Consider the following 23,726-nt stretch of genomic DNA (forward strand, 5'->3'; position numbering starts at 1 on the left):
CACATTTAGAACGTGAGAAATCACTACTGTGTAAAGGTGAAAATGAAATCTTGAAAAATCAAAATAACTTCAATTTCAGATGACTGTTACATAGTAAAGTAGAAAAAGATACTCTAGAGAAAATATTTATTAATATAAATGTGATTTTTACTGAGAGACTTGCTAAAATGCTAGGTAAAAGCTTAATTAGTCAAAGAGGTAGCAAATACTTGTTACTTATATCAATTTTTCACAAAGGGGCAATAGGTCTTGTTAGTATGTATCTATGTAAATCTTTTTCTTAAAATTATTTAGAAATTTCTACATTGAAACTGTGGCTTATTTTATATGATTGTTTTACATGGAAAATTACACATAAGTTTATGTCCTATTTAAATTTTATATCATCTGTATAATATTTGGTCTTTACTTTGATACTTCACTTTCATAAAAAGTATAGTTATGAAAACACTAGTACAACATAGGGATGCTAAGATATTCTCAGACAACCAATCCTCTGACTAGATATTCAATGGAATAGGGGAAAGATTGTTCAACATATTATGATATAGAATTTATATATTCATGTAGTGTCATCTTGTTTTGCCAGTGAACTGATGGTGATGACCACACCCTTTGAGCATGGTTTCAGATGCAGATGTGGCTCATTATAAAGAAAGGAGGGGCTGGCTGGAGTTTTCTTGGGTTGTGAGTGTGTCACAAGGGAAGAGACTGCATCTTATGTACCAGGAAGACCACAGTGGTTATTTGCTCTTATCTGTGTAAATGCTTCTCTCATAAATACCTATTTATCATTTATCTTGGGTCTGGTGTACTCAATTAAATTCTGCTTTCAATTGGCGCCCACATGGGCCACGATCAGCCCAAGTGACTGGCCAGGCCCTGGTATTCCACAGGGCTTGTATTTACTGGAGAAAGTGAGAAAGTCTTTGCCCATGTTCATCAGAGATATTGGCCCAGAACATTTTTGTTGGATTTTTTGTTTTCAGCATCAGGGTGATACTGGCTTCATGGAGACAATTGGGAAAGATTCCTTCATTTTCTATTTTGTGTAATAATTTCAGGAGTTTTACTGTTAGTTCTTCTTTGAAAGATTGGTAGAATTCTGGCTCCAGGGCTTATTTTTATTCAGTATGTTTTTAACTACTGCTTCTATCTCAATAGATCTTATGGGTCTATTTAATTATTGATTACATCTTGATTTAATATTAGTGTGCCAAATTTAGAAATTAATTTGTTTCCTTTAGATTTCCTGGTTTGGTGGAATGTAGAATTTTAAAAAATGTCCTCATATTCTCTGAATTTCCTTGGTGTCTCTTATAATGTCTCATTTTTTATCCATGAATTTATTAATTAGGCTCCTCTACCCACCACCCTTTTTTTTTTTATTTGCTAAAAGGTTTGCCAGTTTTGTTAATCTTTTCAAAACTATCCAACTTTCTCTTTAATTGATTCTTTATAATGAGCCAAAAAAGAATAAAATATTTATATTTAGCTTGCTGCTACATTAGCTTAGTAGAAAAATTCACTCAAGTTGAAGACATGAATACAAAACTTAGAATTGCAAAACTCAAAACTCACTGACCTGTGAATTTTAGTAAGAGATTTTTTGCCTCCTATTTTTTCTTTTAAAAATCAGAATTTTGTTTCTTTTTATGATTTTGGAATGGTGAGTTTTACTAAATATACAATGCAGTTGGTAACATTTTACTATATTTTAATCATTGTTTAGTCCAATATGTACTCTTTAGGTTTTTCTCATTCTATAGCATGCAGGGTGTGGTCCTTGGTAGATGCTTCAGTGGATGAATCCACAATCATTAAGCATGTAAGTTAGACTCAGTGGGTTTTACAAAAAAAAAAAAAAAAAAAAAAAAAAAAAACAAGGAAGAAAAAGGAAGGGGAAGAAAGGAAGCTGGATATGAAGTTGAGATTGAGATGGGCACAAACACTGGAGGGTTTGGCAGAGGATGTGGTGTGAATATTATCAAAATACACTGTATACAGCTGGGCAGTGGTGGTGCATGCCTTTGATCCCAGCACTCAGGAGGCAGAGGCAGGTAGATCTCTGTAAATTTAAGGCCAGCCTGGTCTACAGAATGAGTTCCATGGCATGCTCCAAAGCTACATAGAGAACCTCTGTCTCAATCCCCTCCAAAATATATTGTATAAATGTAGGAAATTCTGAAATAATAAATAAAAACTTGTCTTGAAAAAGCAAGGAAAGGAAAGTTTATATATTGTACTGGGTGCATTTCTAAGTGAGTTAATATTTATAAAATCATGTAATTCCCTACTTGATAATTGAAATGATTATGATATACTTATCTCTTAAATTGTATTTTATATTAATTGAATGTTGATACTGCCAAGTCTGTTGTAAAACTATTGCAAATCAATTGCAAACTTTTGTTAGGATATGTGACAGAAGTATAAGTTTAGTAATGAATAAACAACATAGTTATTTTAGGATGGCTATAAGCCAGAAAAATTCTCCCAGTTGTCAATAAACAGACTAGATAATAAAGCTTTTGATATTAAAGTAGAATTAAGTTATAGCTAGACCTCTGTACATAAATAAGTAGATATGTAAGAAAGAGCCAGTGGCATTTGAAACAAGCAGGGTAATTTACATTTAAATTGTTCAGCCAAGATATTGTATATGTTCAGAATCTTGTGTAAACTAAAGCTGGAGTAATGGAGGGAATTGTTATGATAGCTTATCAACAGGGTACCTTAACTGGTGTGAGTCTCTCCATGAAGTTGCTGCATGCACAGAACTCGGCTCTGGCTTCTCTAAAGGAAAAATGCAGTAAAAATTAGAAGAGAGATGAGAAGTTGAGCCCACAGTACATTTATGATGTAGTTCTGGAAGTAACTCTATCCTTTCTGCCCTGTGCTATTATTAATAAACAAGTTATTAAACATAGCACTTACTCAAGAAAGAGAGACTGCAAAGAACACATGTGGTGTGGGCATTACTGAATATAATCTGAGAAGTGTCTACCATGCACCTCAATAAGTGCCTCAGACGGAAGATAATCAGAATGGAATTCAATATGTGGAATGTATTTTACATTCCTTGCTCTCAGATTTCATCATTTCAGTCATCACTTCTATAATTTTTCAAAGCTAGAATTCAATAGGTCATTATGAATACTTATTAATTGCTAACAACTAGTAAGTTCCCTCTTTTATCAAATCTAAATGCCCATCAAATCCTTTCCCTCAGTCATTTCTCCTAATTGTGATTTTTCATTTTCATCCAATTATTTGCTAAGAGTGCTAATTAATTCTTATCTTTAGCTATTTCAGTTTTCACTCCCATCTTTCAATTCAATCTCTATTCACATAAAGGGTTGTTTCTAAAGTCAAACTAACTGTAATCATAAATTCTGTAGCTGATAGGCTTGCATTAGGGATCAAAATATAGTTTAGTAGTATACTATTTACCTAGCATGCAAAAAGACTGGGTTTTTAGTCCCTGTCACTGTAAAAATAAAATAAATAGTAGATGAATAACTGAATAGTTTACAATATGTTAGTATATTTAAGATATATTAATTATCTTTACTCTGGTGTATCAATCTCTTCACCATTTAATTCAGAATAAACTGCCCAAATCTTGTTTTCAATTGTATAATTTACACAGTAACTACGTGACATTTTCTATTCTATTAATGTACTTGGGAGAGTCAATAACAAATCTCTTGTGACAAATTCCAGAATTAAAAAAAACCCACTGGTGTAATCCTACCCTGCTCTAATCATATTATGTCCAAGTTTGTCTTAGCTTCTCCTTGGCATAATGATATCAGTCCATTTCATAATCCAAAGAAACAAATGTTTTATGCTCCTATTGCTGAACAAAGCTTTTAATTCTAAATAAAAACTAAATAAAAATACATTTTAATTAGATTGCATTACTCATTCAAACTGAATTGTGTTTCTTCTGCTTATAGCATTACTATCTGCACTAATAAATTCTTTTGTTTCCATGCCAGTTGTACAGATGACTTTATTGTCTAAAGACTCTTAGTTATTAATACATGAGTGTGACGTCATTGGCATGGCAGTCAAGCCTACAGTATAAAGAAAAGTTCCAAGGTGAAACCAACATCTGGAGTTGTCCTCTGACCTCCACACCCACGTTGTACATGGGCACAACCACTACACACACATGTGAATCCATACACACATAAACTGTTTTAAATAGGCCTCCAAAATTGTGTTAATGTATGGAAATGTTTTTGGAATTTTTGTAGGACACTCAATTTTCAGAAAAAGTCAAGACCACAAAATATTGAGAATATAATGCTATTTCATTACAAGACTGGGAGACATATACATGTGTGTGTCACTGATCTAAATACTTTCTTGTATTTTGGTTAGAGCTTCCATATGGATACAACCATCCCTGAGTAATATTCATTAAATGGAAGGTGTTTGAATCCTTTCTCTGATACATAGATCATATTTAATTTCTAAGTGCAGTTTTAAACATTTAAAGATAGTTTTCAGAAATTATTTTCTTTATATAATAAGACTCATAATAGCAGACAGTACACTCTTTAAAAATTCATAGTGAATAATGAAGCAGCACTGCACATTCTGTGATTGACACTAGGTAATATGACAACAAGTGACAAGTCACTTGGACTGGACTCCATGACCTTATTTTCCTATTTGCAGTGTTAAGAAGTCAGACTAGAGTTCTATATTAATTTTAAACATGTTTTTAATCCAGTATTTTAAGAACTATACAATAATAATCTAGTCTTTTTATATATGTATTTTATATTTTTAAGTAAAATAAGTATCTGTAATTCAATATTATATAAAATTAGGCCTGTCTGAGTAGTGATTTTCTTTTACCTGGTAAAGCTTTTGCATAAGTTATATTAAAAACACAAAACAAAGATTTACCAGAAAACAGAAACATCCATATTTTAAAAATTTATTCTGCTTTCTTTTTCTTTCTCTTACAGAAATTCTTTCCCCTAAGCGCATTATTATATATATGATAAGAATTACCAAGTGAAGATACCAAAAAAGATATGGTACATGTATGAGAGATTATTTTAACTATTTCTTTCATCCTAGTACAAGCATGTTTTGGCTTATTATCTTCCTGAATTAAACAAAGTAACATTTTATAAGAAACAAACAAGACATTGCCTTTTGTTGCAAAAGGCAATTCACAATCTGTGCTATTCTAGCTTTTTAAGGGGGAGCCATTCACAAACAATAGCTAACAATATTATACTCCTTAACCTCTGGCTTCAGGAATTTTTATTATTTTTTTTTTAAGGAACTGAGTTAATTTTGAAATTCAATGATTTCCAAGTTGGAGAACTGAGTATTCCTCCACCACATTTATCTCCAGAGGCATTTGCTTTTGGAGTGAAAGAAGCTAGAACACAGTGGCTGTAATGTTTTGCTAGAAAGTAAGTTCATAAATACAATATCCAGGGAAGGGAATAAGAGCATTGGGATTGTAATACTTACTACATTTTGGCTACTTTTTAAAATTGAAGGAAATATTTTTCATCTAGACTTTTGAAATCTCATTAATGTGGTAGTCCCTTTATTTTGCTGCCCAATTTGTTGAAAGATAGTAATTGGGTCACTGTATTGAAATGCCCCATGTAAGCTCAGAATTCTCTCAGTTGGTTGTCATGACAACCATAGTGGTCGATTAAACATGCTCAGAAATTGGTGACCTGGGCTTCTCAGAAGCCGTTAACTAGATTGAGACTAGAACACTGTCTTAATAATGTTAAATTGTGCAGAAATTTTTAAGATTTTTCTTTAAAACACCATTATATAATTATTTGTGCATCATTAGTAAGCTACACTTTAACATACAGATGTAGATACTTAAAACTCACTTCGGTGCCTACAAAATGCAGTTCTAATTCTAAGTTAACTCAAAGGACACAAGGGCGTTGAAACAGCATTACAATGTTAAGTAACTCTGTTATAGCTAATGCTAATATTAGTCAATACAAATACAATGGCTATAAATTGTGATTTGTATTTATCTCTTTCTCCCTTTTAACTGTTCTGTGCAATGAATGGCAGATGATATCTGCAGATGGCACACAGAGGCATATTGGCACTCAGGCCGAGCCATTGCTGGCCAGTAGCTCCACAGCCAGGTTTAGGGACAAGGATGATGGTGACGTTATAGAACATTAACAAAACAGAGTGCTGGGTTGAATTTGAGAATGTGACACATGGTTGTATTTTGTATTCTTTGGCTTATGCACATAACTATTAACATAACAAAAATGGGAGGCAGTAAATTAAAACAAGTTATTACAGCCTTATAAATCTATATTTTTCTCATTTCTTTTCTGTGATTTCTAAGACCTTACTGATTTGGGGATGGAGGAAAAATTCTCTGTTTGGCATGAGTCTGTTTTAGAAAGTAAGTCTCTGTATGTCTGGAGGAGAAGGGAACCAAGACAAGATAAAGAGTGGATATAAGAGATTTTCTCATCTGTCCTTGGCTTAGGAGCCAAGAAAATTGGTATGTGTGATACATCAAGGGAACATATTTAATTTTATCCTTTTTCATTGATATGGATACTGAAACTCAAGTCCACCTTTTTTCAATAAAAATAAAAGACTATGGATATCAGCTCTTGAAACATTCTAAAGTTTTTTCAAAAATATGTTGTCAAAATTAAAATCTGGTGTCTTGTGGTAGCAGTTTTTGATAGAAGAACATATCAGTTCATCTTTCTACAAAAGGAAATTAACAGTATAAGACTAAGGAACTAATTAGGGACAGGTATTAGTCAAAAGCCCTGAGGGCATTAAGCAGAGGCAGTAATATCAGGGTTAGGTTCCTTCCGATCCTATTTCCTCCCTCAATACAGTCAAACATGACACTCCCAATTTAAGATGTTCACGTAATATAAATATAACAGACCATGTTGGTTCCAGTGATTTTTATTTCAATATCCCTCATTAATTTTGATCAGGTTACTTGTTTGTAGCTGAGTTCTTAACAGTTTACCATGTACATTAATTTTTGTGTAAAATTTTGTTTAATATTTTATTACATTTAAGTCAATCAGCAACTATAGAAAGATGAATGGAGATAAGTAGTTAACTATCACTGGATTATCTTTTAAAAAATAAGCTTCTAAAAACAGAATATAGATTTGAAATTAGCCTGCAGTAATATAATACATTCTGTAAGGTTTTACTTTTCATGTGTGAATATCATTAACACTAACAAATATAGTTGGTATTTATATATTGTTAATTAATGAATTCAGAAATATCTGTTATTAATTTATTTTTTAGTTTGGGGACAAATATTTCTTTTGTTTTAATTGTACTTCTATCATGACCCTTTGATTAAAGGTTTTTAAGTAATTGGACTCAAAAGTATTACTTTTTTTAAATTCTACTGTGGAGTGTTCAGTCTTAATGTGGACATTTATATCACACCTGTTCCTTCCAAGGCTCAGGGATCATTGTGGACAATACGGTGGAAAGATTGTTAGACCCAGAAGTGATGGAATGGATGACTACAAGGTAGCAGTGTTTACTACATACTGCAGTGCAGTTGCACATGTGAAATCACAGCAGTGGTGACAGCATGTACAAGACTTGCATGAGCTCAAAGTACACAGCATCTACAGCTTGGAGAGAGGAGGTAGTCCCATATTCCCCTCAGCTGAGGAGCTGTTGGCATATGGTCCCTACTGGAAAAGTCGGTTTTCCTTTAAGATTGTGGCCTTTGGTAGGCTCCAGTGGAATGTCACACTCCTAAGAAGATACTGATGTCACTAATATAACTTAATGTCACACACCTAAGAAGATACAGATTGCACTAACATAACTTAATGGTTCTTTTAAAGAAAAAAAAAACAATAAAGAGGACCCAAAGTTGAGAGGGCAGTGGAGGGGGTGGTGGTTTTGAGAGGTAATAATTAAAATATATAAAATTCTCTAACAATTTATTAATATAATATATATGTATACACTTGTAGGAAAGAAAGTAAAGGCTGATATTGGGAGGAGACTGTGGGCAATATATATAAGATTACAAAATGGTTTCTCTTTCTAGTGGGAGATTAGGTTCATTCCTAACATACATTTTCTGTTAGAGAAAGAAAAATGTTGTGAAGAGTGGAGAATGAGAAAAGGAAAGTAGATGCTGGTATGGACCAGATATAGAAAATGTCTATGTGGTTAAATTAGTTCTAGAAAACACTGGAAAAGGGAAAAGAATTTTTTTGACTGCATATACTTTCATTCACCTGATATGGAGAATAGAAAGATAACCTACTTTAGATATTTTAACTGCAAGTGACCCTAGGAAGCTACATGGTGGTGAGAATAGGCAGTAGGAAATGATGGACTGAGAGAGGAAAGACCAAAGGATTGAACATATTTACCCAGAGACTTTCTCTATGAAGCACAGATTAGAGGTCAACTGAATTATACCCACCTTCAGGTATCAGGAGGAGTGAAACTTGGAGAGGTAAACTGAATAGATGCCCACACACTTAGAAGAAACTCAGTGAAAAGGGGAGAGTGAAAATATCTTCCAGATATTTACTATTAACCAGTGATCATTTTCAGTAGAAAACAATTAACCTTTAATGACTTGAACAATTGCCATTACTAAATGTCTCCACCTGAGATCCTTAAACATCCCAAGCTCCTGGTTTTAGTATCCTAGTAATTTATTTTTTTTTTTTTTTTGGTTTCTCAACCAATACAAGTACCTAGCACTTTTACCTTAACAAACACCACTGAATTTTCTGTTAAAAATTGATATATGCAGCACTATTCTGTCTAGTTTGATAAAGGACTGTGGTCATGCCTTAGGTGATAGGTTGGAAGCCATCAGCTGTGTTAAGATTTTTCATAATTTTTTTCAACTTCTGTATAGGGAAATATATTGCTCTCTGTCACAATTATGCATGTAACTGTCTTTTTGATGGACTGCATCTAAAACAACAGAAGAAATACACCCAGCCCATTTTGTTCACCAGTCTGTCTATTACGCTAGCATGGTGATTGGGTAGTGACAGGTGTTCAATAATTAGTTCTTTAATTAATTAAAACCATGAGTGAGCTAATCCAATTAGTCATTATATACAGTGCTAATTTATCTGCATGTGTTTTTCACATTCAAAATTAATTTCTGGCATCTTTATTTGGTAAGGGTATCTAGTTGCCTATGTGAAATCTATTGACAATGGATTTTTGCAAATGTAATATCTTCAGTCATAAATGAATTTTAGATTTGTATAAAAGGGAAGGAAATAAAATAAGTAATCAGTTTTGATAACTATTATGCTATTATGAAAATTTTTGCAATGAAAATAGCTATAGGAAAAGTTAAAGTTATCCCAACAGCTGTAGGAAGTATTGACATACATTAAAAACTACTCCCAAATGTTATCTTGAGGTAACATTTTCTTTTTCATTTTCATGCCTTGTGGTATATTTCATTCATTCCTCTGTCCCATGTGACCTTAATTGTAAGATAATTGAACATGTATAACCACTTGGGGGTTTATTGAATGGGAATATCTAAGGAGTCTCAATGTTGGCTGGTGGCTGATCTTAGCTTGACATGTGACTGAACATCCATGTGTGACTTCTGATGGACTTTTGTTTTCTCCAAGGATGGAGGCTAGACTCAAAGACAACATGCCATAGCAAGTGCTCTTAGAGATTCCGATAACTGCTCCTGGTCTTCTTATTATGTGACTTCAGACATTTAAGATCTTTACTTATACCACATTCCATTTGGAAAGACGAGTCCCTAAAGCTGTCTATATTCAAGAGATGGGAGTCAGAAACTTATCATTTTTCTTTTGACATTTGTTAAATGTTAAATATACATTCTCAACAAAAATAAAACACAGAAATAAATATTTCCGTTGAGAAGGAAAAAATACAAAAGAGCTACTCCATGAAGAAACAAAGTTAATTTAGAGCATTTCTCAAATAAATAAGCAACGTAAGACAAACCAAATTAAATAATCAATTTTTAAATTAGAAAAGTTAGACGTAATTAAGAAGTGGCTTTAATTTTCTGTGTATTGTTAGAAGTTACACTATTCACAACTCATGGTATGTTTCTATAATTTTTTAGTTAAATTAGAAACAAGAAGTTTTACATAGAAATCCCAGTTCCTGAACCCTCCTGTCCTTCCCTGTTCCCCACACCAACCCACCCCATACCCTTTCTGCACCCCAGGGACGGTGGAGGCCTTCAATGGGGAGTCTTCAAAGTCTGCTACATTATTTGCAGCAGAGCCTAGGCCCTCCCTCATGTGTCTAGGCTGAGGGCATATCCCTCTATGTGGAATGGACTCCCAAAGTCCATTCATATCCTAGGAATAAATACTGATCCACTACCAGAGACCCTATAGACTGCGCAGTCCTCCCAACTAACACCACTTTCAGGGGATCTGGGTCAATCCTATGCTTGTTTCCCAGCTATCAGACAGAGTTCATGAGCTCCCCCTTGTTCAGATCAGCTATTTCTATGGGTTTCTCCCCCCCCCAGTCTTGACCCCTTTACTCATCACTCTTCCCTGTCTGCAACTGGATTCCAGGAGTTTGACTAGTGTTTAGCTGTGGATGTCTGCTTCTTCTTCCATCAGCTACTAGATGAAGGCTTTGAGATGGCATATATGGTAGTCATCAATCTCATTATTGGGAAAGGGCATTTAAGGTAGCCTCTCCATTATAGCTGAGATTGTTAGTTGTGGTCATCTTTGTATGTCTCTGGGCATTTCCCTAGTGCCAGATTTCTCTTAAAACCTATAATGTCTCCCTCTATTATGGTATCTCTTTTCTTGCTCACCTCTATTCTTTCCCTGACTCAATCGTTAGTTTTTTGAAGTGTGTTAGGCATGGAGACTGGAAAGATTGCTCAGTGGTTAGAAGAGCCTGCTGCCCTTGCAAGAGGCCAGAGCTTAGTTCACAGCTCACAGCCATCCAGAACAACTGTTTCTGGAGATATATGGCTTTCTTCTAGTCCTTCCAAGTACGTGCACACACATGCTCATTTTTACTCAATATAATACACATACATATAAATAAAAGCTAAAAATGTATATTAGACTTGAATATAACTAGTCTTGCATTGATTTCATTTACTATGTTGACCATAAAATAAATTTACATATACATATTAGAAAAGTAATCATTCAATAGTCTCTTCAGATACAGTATCAGTTCAAATGATTACACTATCCATTTAAAGAACAACTGAAAGCATTTTAGCAGTTTTAACAGCTATTCATTGATTGATTTTATTTTAACTTATGTTCCATGTGTAATGTGCTATGTACTATTCGTGGACTGGAAACTTTTTCAGTGTATGAATAACCTGTATAAGACTCCCATACTTATTGATATTTTGCCCAATAAAATGCTTTATCTTGCTTGGATTTTCCTTCTCCTAGTCAAATGTTTGTAACTAATTACACAGACTGGAAAACATAACTCTGTTTATGTTTTATGAATTTGAGATGAACAAAGTGTTATGTTCAGTGAGTATATGACTTGGTAAAGCAGGAAAACATGGCTGACAAAATGGACATTACAGTCTCAGAGTTCATTCAGTAGTAGAGATACTAATAGCTAAGGATCAGTGGAAAGTCAAGTATTAGCAGCTTCCACACAATTTAGCTTCCAACCTAATGTTATAATTGCTCCCTCTTACACTTGTTTCTGGCATTATCATGTCATCCACAATAATGGCATTCAGTGCAGCCATGGGAGACTCTTTCTAGAACCAACACCATGGTATTTGAACTTCCAATCTACAAACTAGAAGTCAACTAAAGCCCATTTTCTTACAATTTATTCTGCTTCAGGTACTTATTGATAGCTGCAGAAAAGGAATTAGTATATTTCTTATTTAACCCTCAGCATACCAATATTGTATATTCATCTATTTAGTTGCTTTAAAAATACGTGTTCTGAGTCTACCACATTTCAAGTCTTCAAGGAGGAATAAGAGACAATGCATGGCTGTTTTAATGCATGCACTTCCTTTTATGGAGCATAACTGAAGTTCACTCAGTGATTCATCAGAAGGGAGAGAATAACTAAGCTTGGCATATTGAATTGAGGCAGGACCACATCCCTCCCCAGTGCATCAAGCCTGATAGGGGAAGCAGGAGGAGGGGAGGGAGGGGAACTGTGGTTGGTATGTAAAAGGAATTTTAAAAAAAAGAAAGAAAATGCCTTAGAGGTCTGCCTACAGCTTGGAAAAAAACAGAAGTGAGAGAATAAAATATTTTTCTTTCTTCAAACTATTCTCTTCACTTACTCTACTGTCATCGGTAAGTAACCATGTGTTATGACAGTTTTCATAGGCTTTCCAGAATGAATGCAAAACTTCCTCTTTGCAAGTTGTTCCTTGTGTTATTTCTGAGCTTACATTCTCCTCTTGTCTTCCTTTAAAATCTTACCCTCATGCTTCCTTTTCTAGAACTATGAAACCCTCACCTGATAGCTAAATTGATGAGACTGTCAGATTGGCAGTCAGATTAACAGAATAGTTAAATTTATGCACTTGATGGAAAAATATTTTAAAATTTGATAGCCAACCTTCCATGCTTGTTTTCTGAACATTTGTTTCTGATTTACACTGTAATTTCCATCTTGAGAGTTATGAATCATGAGGAGATGGGTTTTGACAGTGCTCTCAAGGCAAAAACTCACTCAGCGTGATCTGTATGAAAGCCCTACTTTGTCCTGGTGAGAAGCCTCAGTGGGCAAACATTTTTGCCACCAAGATTGATTAGTTTGGTCTCTAGAACCCACATAGTAATGGAGAGAGATATTCCCCCACAAGGTGGTCTTAAACACCATGTACATCTTCATACACACACACACACACACACACACTAAATAAATAAATGTGAAAATACAAAGAAGAGGGTCTTAATTTTAAAAACATAACCAACAAAACAACAGAATTGGAAACCTCAAGAATATCCATTATCCAATGAGTGAAATGATGTACTCTGATTTCTGCAGGGAAAGGATGAACACTACATACCACAACACTGAAACAATATAGGATGTGAGTGATAGTTTGGATATGTTTATATTAGGACTGCTTTATTTTCCTATAAAATAATTAACAATCCTGCTCATAGACCTTTCACAAGATGATAGCATAAGAAACAGTAGGAGTTGGAGAAGAACAAAATGCATGAAGTAGAATGGAACAACTAATCATTTTCACTGACATGCATGATATGATAGAACATTTTTCTTTATCTTATGTCTTTATATGAGTATCTCTTTATATGACAAAGTTTACCATAATTACTGATGAATGTGTAACAATTTATTAAATGAAAAAAATGATTCCAATTGTTTTGTTAAGGGGATAATACATAGTTTTGTTACAACTGTTTATGTCCTTACATTGTAACTTACATTATTAACGTATAATTCTATCACTGATATGTTAAGATATTATATGGCAGCATGTTTTTATTATATAGTGAATACTCTGTATTTAACCATGAATGGAAAACACTCATAAAAATTGTTGGCATCTGTTCTGAACACACATGGACTGCTTTTTTGTCATCATTCCCTAAACAATTCAGTAATGTTAATTTTATGTAACATTTGCATGGCAGTTGGCATTATGGATAATGTAGAAATGATTCAAACTGTATTAGAGAATATGAGTAGACTGCACTCAAACCTTCAGCTTTTGATAGTCACAGGTGACCAGTCGTTTACAACAGATACAAATGGATTAACATATATTATATTTAGTATATTATATTTATTTTATATTTATGTATTTTATACATAATTTTATAACTTATGTATATTTCATAACATCTTTTCTTATGCACACTATCAGTGAGGTAAAATTATTAGACATTTTGGTCATTTGAATTTGATTTTAAAAATTAAATCCTTACTAAAGAAAAAGATAAACACTATTGTGTTTGAGTATATTTTCCTCCGTAGTGTTGTAATTATTTGAAATATTTAATCTAGCAAGCCCAATATATCTCCTCTTAACTACACTTTCTCTTATTTTCTTGTTCTTAACTTTTATGTAATATGCTGAGTCAAATTAATGTTAATGGGGTAGGATGATCCACAGGGACATGGGAAACCTATTAGTAACCAATTTCCCCAAAGAATAAATGAGTCTGTTTACCCAAACAGTAATCAATTGCCAGTAGCTCCCTGGATAGGTGTATGACTTCAGAAAACCTTTCCCAAGTTATCTGATAGAACTTTTATCTGCCTTGAGCTTGTGCAGGTCTGGTGTGCAGGCAATCACAGTTGCTTGAGTTCTTGTGTACCATAGCAGTGTCATGTCTAGAAGATATCATTTCACAGCACTCCTCCACATCCTCTAGCCTTTTCTTTCTGTTACTTTCTCTGAGATATTTTCTTTTCCTTGAGAATGGAGAGTTTGATATTGATGTTCCATATATGTGTGGCTAGATACTCTCAGTTGTTTATTCTTTGAACAGTTGAGTCTCTGCATTTACTATCCACTATGATAAGACATGATTTCCAATATTGTGAGCACTAGACATCTATGAATGTAAATATAAATATTTAGAGGGAAATTTGACAACATAACCATGTGGCAAAACAACATCAGCAGGTCTTCCCCTTGGGCCTAAGACTTTCCTTGCCATCTTTTGTTCCATGTTTATAGTACAGGCATGAAGTTCTAAGAGGTGAGAAGTGAGAGTGAACCATAGCCAAAGAGATCATTATAGATCCAAACACTCTCAAGGGAAGCTGACCTACAAGTTTGGTAGGCTTTGCACCATCACCAAATCTCAAGTCTCCAAAATAAAGCATTTCTCAAGCCAGGTGATTAACAAGACCATTTGGAGTCATTTTTAAAGGAACTATGGCCTCATTCTTCACCACTAATATTCTCATCTTGTAGGTGTCTCAGAGCGTCTCATCTCTACCAAGGGCCACAAATACAACACAGATACCATGCTTTGGGCCAGTAATCAGTGTCCACCATTTCTGCTTCGCCTTAAAAAAACAAAACTTACAAATCAGGATCACCAAACCTGCTAATATCTAACTACCTACCAAACATTCTCACTTATTTCCACTACTTTGTCTGAATTTAAGTAGAGTATCTTAAATCCGTGAAACTCTTGGATAAATAACGTGTGAGAGTAATACCAGTTAACTTGACAGGGGCAAGTAAAACTTTCTAGGAATAAAATATACTGTGACACAGTATTACTTAAGTAGATCCTTTTCCTATTCATACAATTGATTTCCTTCTGATTGCTAATCCTTGTCGTGCTTGCAAGATCAATGGTGGAATATATTAGACACTGCAGAAGTTAAAAGATGCTCTGAGATCCCCTGCACACCTGACTTTTTTGGCAGCTACTCAAGTTTTGACATCATCAATCGACACAGTTTGCTCTTTCAGTTTTTGAGCTTGGGGTACAACTTCCTCACATTGAGGCTGGCTAGGTCTTTGTTTAGAAGCCAAGTGGCAAGATACATTTGCTCTTACTGTCAGTTACATGAAAAAGGCACATTAACCTAATTTTCCGTAGGATTTACATATAAATTGACTTAGCACAGGGGACAAAGTCTCTTCAAAATGAAACACTTTTAAGATAGGTTTCCAATTATTGAATTGAAAATTTAATCTGAGAAACTTTCATTAAAAACTCTTGCCACAGACTTCTTTCAAAAAGTCTTTTCTCGTCAACACGTCAGTGTCATCATTTTAGAGTGAACATTTGGCTCCAACGTCTAGCAATTTTCATGGTAATTTTCAAACCACAAATTAATTGTCATGTCAGATGTATTGTGTCCTTGGCTTTTTACATCCTGACAGTTTCCTTTAACCTAATGTCAATTGATTAGTGTCTTCTGACATTTTTACTTTTCCTCAAAGTTTTCTCTTTAGTATTCTTGCCCACTGTCAGCCTACTCAGAGTGAAATACAGTCCTTCTGTTTGTGTTTCCATTGCAATGGAATGGTTTATAGCTGTTCACCTAAATTTTCTCAAGTGTACTGATTCACAGTGGAGAAGAAAAATATGTCCCTGATGTAAGAAACTTTAGTTATTTGAATGAGAAATATGTTTAGTGCATATAACCCATGGCTTACTTGATTTTAATTTGCATGTAATTTTAAATGCTAGAAATGTTTTGATTTTTGTCTTGTAATGGTTATGTAAAGTAATGCCTACTACTTTAAAAGAATACATGAGCAAGACATTTGGGGAAAAGCTTCCATCTTCTTCTCCCTCAAATATCCCATTTTTTCTCACTTGACTTTGAAAATAAAACATTTTACAGTGAGCCCTAGAGATATGGCTCAGTAGTTAAGAGTGAATACTGATCCTACAGAGGCAACCCCCAAGTACCTGTACCACTCAGTTCCAGGTGATCTGACACCCATTTCTTCCTTGCACAAGTACTGAACTCACATGTACATCCTGGCATCCAGATACCTATTTATAACTAAATAGGTATCTACAATGGATAGTGAGAGCAGCACAAAATAGAAAGAATATACACAATTTAGATTAATGGAAAAATCTAGATTTTTCAATAGGATCATAAAAAGATTTATATCAAACATCAAAAAATCTTCATTGTTTTGGCAGACATGACTTTAGAAAAATGCCATTATTGAAATATTGGGTATTTTGCATTGATCTTTAAGGTCTTTATGAAATATGCTAGGACTGCATTTTGTCATTCAAACTGGAAGATTTTCCATTCTGGTTTAAAGGAAAGGATTTTTTCAGTCCTTTCTTCAGGTCTCTCAGGTTTGTCCTTCAGATTTTCTGAGAACTGAAATGAAAGCTCCAGCGACTCTTTTGTCTGTTGATAACGACAGCTTTTAGACTAGCTGTTGCTGTGTTGCCATGGAAACCATGCAGGTTCCTGAGGTAGACAGGTTTTGGTCCAACAATTCAAAGTGATACTTTCCCTCCCTATTTTTCATGCATGATTCTGTTTTCTGTTGCTCAAAATATAAATTAAAATGTCCTACATGTTATCTAATTTGAACGTATTTGGTACCAAGTACATATTTAGTATTAGTGTTTAATTTTTATAGATGTTTTGATAAAAATTCACATCTACATTGAGAATTTTTCTTTTGTGCATGAGAGATTTTCAGAATGCAGTGCCCTAATAGAAACTGGATAACCATAATAAGCTTTTAGTATGATGATTAATTCCAGCAGTCCTACTCAAAGCCCAAGGTGAATTATTGATGAAGAGGGCTCAGGGAATTGAGCCTTAAAGATGTTATTTTACATTAATTAGTTTCCTTGCTTCTATTTTATTTCTAAACACTGAATGATTATATTTCTTCTTTATAATGAAACTTTAATATGTCTCTCTTTCCTCACCCTGGTTTTGCAACATATAAAAGATAGATTGAGGTAAAAATATATAACTCTATTGACAAACAGGAAAGGGGAAGGTGATAAATGCTTAACTCAAAGTAAAAGTAAAGTCTTTGTGTGCCTTCTCTTACCTTCTTCCTTATTTATTTTTCCTTTCTTCCTCTTCTCTGTCAATAATCAGAGATCTAGAAGCTAAAAATGCAGCACAATAGTCATGAAGAAATGCTGGCCAGTCAACATGGGCATGATGTAGAGAAGGAAGGGAGAAATGTGACTGTTTCTCATATTCTAGATGAAATACTGGTGAGATAAGACACAGTAGAACTTTATATCAGTGTGATACTACTATTACTTTTACTTCATGTTGATTTTAAGCTTTATTTTTTTTTCAGTTGGGTGTGGAATCTGGGGCTGTCACAGACTGAATAAACGTTTTCCTAATGAGCAGCCAGTGTGCTACTATTCACATTATTATGATTGTCCTTTTTTTTAATCTCCCAAGCCTTTTCTGATGATATTAATGTTTATTATAATCAAAATGGCTTTTGCTCAGGAGTTTTCACTTTCTTCCCAATTAAAACTGGCACTTATTGTGCATAAGGGCGGGAGCAATGGCCCATTTGAAGTAACTGACAGTAATTGATTGACAGATACACTGACCTCCCATTAAGAGGTTTGTGGGATGAGTCCATCCATCTGTGTTCACAATAAGGAAGCATTCTGAAGACCATTCTCCCTTCTTGTGACTGGCCTGGTAAGAAGGACACGTGTGTGGAAAAGAATCATGCCAGGACAGGCACTTGTTTGTAATGTTCATGAAGAAATGCCAGAGCAAGTATCTGTAAAAAAGTTGGTGGACTCTCACAATAAGAGAAAAAAGTTCTGATTAGTGATGAATACAATAAGCTTTATGACTGAAAGCATGGGGTGTAAGGGGTTCACAGGGATTTGATGAGTAGAATGAGTAGAGGAAGGTAGAGGAGAGCAGTACTAATTATTCAAAAAGTAAATGCAGGGATCTTGTCAGTGTATTTACGACTGCAAATCCAGTTCTACCTCCATGCCTTGGAATAGGAGTAGTAATAGACACTGTCAATTAATGAATTAGAAGATGATCTTTCTGTTTAGGGAGATGCCATTTAATAACTGTCACTGTATGTTCTTTTTATTTGTTTTTTATTCTTAATTCAATTTGCTGTTTCTTTGTTTTGTTTTATGTATTATGTCTGCTTTTAGTTCTTTTACACAAAACAAAACAAAAAACCAAAAAGTAAACATATTGAAGGCACCGAGAAACATTATGAAATCAGAATGTGAGAATTCAATTTGAATATGTAAATGATCACATGAATTGGTTTCAAGGCTGGACACAGGCAGAAAAAGAACAAAGAACTAAAAATTATAGCCACAATCAGCACAATATGGGGTTACAGTGGGTAAAATATGTGTTAAAGTACTCCTCTTCTCACATAGACAAAGGCCAGGAAGGGGGTATAACATAATTTTAACAGGTATCTTCGAAATTCTGTGATAAAAGCTTTACTTTCTCTCAATCTCCCTTCCTCCCTTTCTTCATTCCTTCCTTTCTTCCTTTCTGTTTCCTGTTTCTTTCTTCACTTAATATAGAAAACAGTTCTCAAACTGATAATGATGAATAGGGGATGTACCATAAATGAAGTAAGGAAGAAAAATCAGCTGAAGTTGTATGATTATTTTGGAAAAACAAGCATTAATAGTCTGCAAAGCTACCTATGTGTATATGGCTATTATGGTCAGTGAATTAGTAGGGAGGTGCAATATTAAACATAGATCAGAAAATATTGTAGAGAAAAGACATTGATGGTGTAGGAGAATCATGAAGTTGTCTTAGCACAAATTCAATACAGGTAAGTGATGAATAAAGAAATAGTATTGAATACTATGAGAAAAGAGAGAGTACAGAATAGAGAGGAAAGACTAGACAGCTAAACAAGGAATATATATCATAGTGGAAATTATAATCCATTCTTTGGTTCTTGAACTCATTCTAAAGCTTGGAAATCTTCTTAGAAAAGGGATTAACATGAGTGACATGTTACAGACACTATTTTCAAAATGTCACTATAGCCACAGAGAGATAAATTGATAGCCAAGAGTCTAAACTTAGGCAAGACAGGTAGCCAAGAGGGCTCTATAAAAGATCTAGGTATTTCTTTCTTAAAACCTATAGTCAAAATGAAAGTAAAAAGATGCTAAAATGATTACATCAGAGGCTGGAGATGTGGCTCAGTGGTTTAAGACCAGTTGCTGCTAATCCCAAAGAACAGATTTTAGTTCCCAGCACTCACTCACATCTGGGGGTCTCAAAATCATCTATTATCCTAGTGTCAGAGAATATAACACAATCTTTTAGCCGTTATGAACTCCTGCAAACACATAAGCAAACACAGAGAGAGACACACATTTATATATATAAGCAAAAATGAATCTTCAAAAGAATTTTTAAGTGAATAAAACTAAACCAAAAGAGCTCTATTCTTCCTTATGTCTAATCAAATTGCATACTCTTGTTTTTTGTGTTTTGATTTTTCAAGACTGGGTTTCTCTGTGTAGCCCTGGCTATCCTGTAATCTGCTCTGTAAACCAGGCTGGCCTCAAACTAGGAGATCCACATTTCTTTGCTTCCCAAATGATGGGATTAAAGGAATGTGCCATCACTGTCTTGCCCAATTACATACTCTTAATGAGCTTTTGTGTCTTCCCACTCTTACTATAACAAACTAACAAAACATATCCCTGTTATACAGGGTGTAGTGACACGTGCCTCTAATCCCAGCACTCACACTCAAGAATCAGAGAAAGGCAGCTAACTCTGTGTGAGTTTGAGGGCAGCCTGGTCTACATAGAAAATTTTAGGCTAGCCTGTCTACATAAAAAGTCACAGGCCAGCCAGAGCTACATAGCAAGACCCACTGCTCAAACAAACAAAACCTCTCCCTTGGAAGAATTAGAAAGATAATGTGGCTTACCAAAATACATGTTAATATTGATCTGAGAATTTTCAATACAAAGTCAATGGGGGAATATACTAAAACACAACCCTGTTCTTTATAATGTCCTGTTATTTATCAATGTATTAGATATTTATCAAAACTACCATCCAGAGAGCTTATTTTTCTCATTTGTAACAGAAGTGCATATCTTCATTTACCTTTACTAGTTTATATTCAGATTAAGTGGCTTCAACTTTTGTGATATGAGGTACAGAAAATTATGTGATTAAAAACCTCAAATTTATAAATACATTTATTACTTTGCAAATGCAATACACTTAAATATAGTTTATTTTTAAATCACTATTGACACATGATATATTTTCCTGATCCTAACACAGTGAGAGTGAGCTGTGTCCCTTGCCTCTAGTCTCAGGGTAATTGTACTGGAAACCAAATTCAGGGCTTCACACATGCTAAGCAAAGGCCTTCTCACTCAGCCACAGTCTTATTTCTTTCTAATTGTGCTGCTTGAATTTAGTAATTATGTAGAATTGTTCCCTTTTTCCCCTTCCCTATATATTCTCCCAGTCTTCAAAGAGTAACAATAGTAATAGTTCATTGTTCTATCATGTAATAGTTCACCTCTCCAGGAAGCTACCTGTTTTTCTGGTATTTAGAGTAAATCATATCTAAAAGATCATATACAGAGGAAATTATATTTTTTCCAGTATTGGGAAAACTCGAAGGCATAGTGTGCCTAATTGCTGACACAAAACTGGCATATTTCATTCAAAGAGTGTTTAAATAGTTAATTAATTTTAAGTCACTTTTGATCATGTGATATAGTCCCCTTATCTGATAGTTATATTTGTTAAACTCAGTATTAACATAAAGAGGTTAAGCAATAATTTTAAATGGTAATTGAAACAGAAATTCTACTTTGTAAATAAAAAGAATGTCATTTTGTTTAATGCAAGTCTCATTTTCACTTATTTCACTTTGACCTTATAAAGGCTGTATCTAAAACACCTGAGAATGCTGACCTGAAGGGTAAACAGCTCTTCATTCCCAAAGTGCACCTGCCTCAGCTTGCCTAACAGAGAGCTTGCTTCCTCTGTAACTTGATCAATGTAACAGGAGACATCTAAAACATTTGCTTCATACAAGTTTATAGTTTCTTCCATTGGCAAGAAAGTTGGATGGCTTTGCATGTTACAGACCAATCATCCACTCTATACCAGAATTATAACTCTGCATTCAAGGGACAGGGGTTGTCAGGCCCAGTGTCTGCTGCACATATTTAAGTAAACTCTAGCTTTCTAGCTAGGCCAGGTATAGCCCAAAATCCAACCATATTTAAAGCTAAAGTAAGTTGTTTCACAATGGCTGAAGTCATAGTTGTACATTCAGTTTGGTGGTGTTAAATAGTTTATCTATGAATGAAACAAAATGAGAAAAAATTCATTGATAATATGCTTATAAAATATATTTCTCTTTTGATTGGTAAGACTAGACCATGAATTGGAGGGCGTGGGGGGTTTGAAAGGAAAGCCAGCCCAGCCAGGCTTCTGGTTTTGGCAAAGGCTTCTTCCACTGGCTTACAAGCAATCTTTATGTATAGAGAACTCTTTCCTGTCCCCCACAGCAGTGTCCCCTCCCTACAACATATGTAGCTCTATTCTGCCAAGAGGGGGCCAGATTGGCTTTCAAGAGTTGTTCCATCTGTGGCTCATGAGCTTTTCAGTTCTCTAATTTTTCCTAAAAGAATAGTCAGTATCTTTAGGAGAACTGAGGTTGCTGAATATTTAAAACATTATGATTTTATTTCAAGGAATGGTGCTAGGCTCTCTGAATATGAGAAGAAATGAAAGAAATGCCATCACATTTTGATTTTTGTACTATATCTCTTTCTTGTTCTCTGAAAGGTGATGGCTAAAAGCCAGTAGAACTGTCTCATTAGCTCCTGGGAAACATTATGATTAGATGGGATACTCAGCCATAACGGGTGAGTATGTACTGTTATGCTAACACACAACCAGGAAACGTGGGTGCAGATGGCCTTTGTTGGTGATAAGCAGGTTAGAGCAATGCAAATCCACTTAACTTAAAAATTGGTACATTAAGGCATTTAAATATGATTGAGTTAGAACAAAGGGAAGAAAAATAGGAAAATGAAGCTAAGTGATTAGTGTAAATTAAAACCATTTAACTGGAATCACTTGAATAACTTGGCTTGACATCTTTTGTAGTTTTTCTACCTGGTTTTACTAAGCACCATTTTTTCAACAAGCATTCTCCAAATCCAGTTATTTTGGAAACACTTTCATTCTGTTATTTTCTTGAAAACTGAACATCTAAAGAAAATATAGTGAAATACTAACCTTTTCTAACATTAAAATAATTTAAAGTCTTTGTTTTTGAAGTCAAAGATAATATTGACTTAAATATATATAGCCACTTCATCTTACTGTGAAATCTCCAGTGAGTTTGTAGTCTAGTATGGTAAAGCTAAATTGAATGAATAGTCAATCAGACATACTTAGTCTAGTGGCAGTAACAAATGAATTTAAGATATTTCAAAGGAGAAGCGTTTGGATGTGCTACTCTTGATTGGAGACATTTGAAGCTAATTTGAAGATCATTACACATATGTAAAGGCCTGAAAGTTAAGTAGGGATTTGAGGAGATGAAGGGTTTTCCAGTGAGAATGGATCATTGAAACTATGTATGAGTGTTCTAAAACTCTAAGATGCAATGCAGCTACAATATTGTTGAGGGGCTGCACTTATCTGTGGATATAAGAAAAGATGTTTATAATAAATAGTTAATGACTTTTATGCTGGTGTAGTTAAGCTGCAGTTGTGAGTTCTCCTCCAACCCAATACCAAATCATCAACCCCTCAAACATACACACAAGTAGCATTCTATACATTGAGTATTGTGTACTTACGTATTAGGAATACACACACACACACACACACACACACACACACACACATGTATGTATATATATGTGTGTGTATTTCATGTATGACTGGAACAAACACTGAGAAAAGAGGTTATGAATTTGAAAGAGTGCAAGTGCATGTAGGAGGATTTAGTGAGAAGATGGGGAAATGAGAAGTGAGGTCATTATTTCATAATTTCAAGAAAATAAAAGAAATAAAAAGCTGTGGCAAACCTCAGGATCCACCTATCTCCAACCAAAAATATTCTAGGGTTACAGGCATGGATGGTTTTGCATATGGTGCTTGGGATTCCATTCTTGTTTTTTTGCAAATAAAACATTTCTATCAACTAATCTGTCTTCCTATACCAGATAGACTACTCATTAAAGCTACAT

The 23,726-nt window shown here is 34.4% G+C and overlaps 1 protein-coding gene across 3 annotated transcripts in view; it reads left to right on the forward strand.

The window, feature by feature from the left end:
* Window positions 1-23,726, forward strand: part of Gpm6a (glycoprotein M6A) — a 262,821-nt gene that overhangs the window by 161,089 nt on the left and 78,006 nt on the right. The window contains exon 1 of one of the 3 annotated variants that reach the window (XM_051182435.1): window positions 22,352-22,388. The exons of the other annotated variants lie outside the window; for them this stretch is intronic. Coding sequence (XP_051038392.1) covers window positions 22,367-22,388 — 22 coding nt within the window. The 5' untranslated portion in view covers window positions 22,352-22,366. Of the gene's footprint in view, window positions 1-22,351; window positions 22,389-23,726 lie in introns of those variants that run through there. 3 annotated transcript variants of the gene reach the window in all.

Source organism: Phodopus roborovskii, unplaced genomic scaffold (genome assembly GCF_943737965.1).
Source record: "Phodopus roborovskii unplaced genomic scaffold, PHOROB, whole genome shotgun sequence".
NCBI lineage: Eukaryota > Metazoa > Chordata > Mammalia > Rodentia > Cricetidae > Phodopus > Phodopus roborovskii.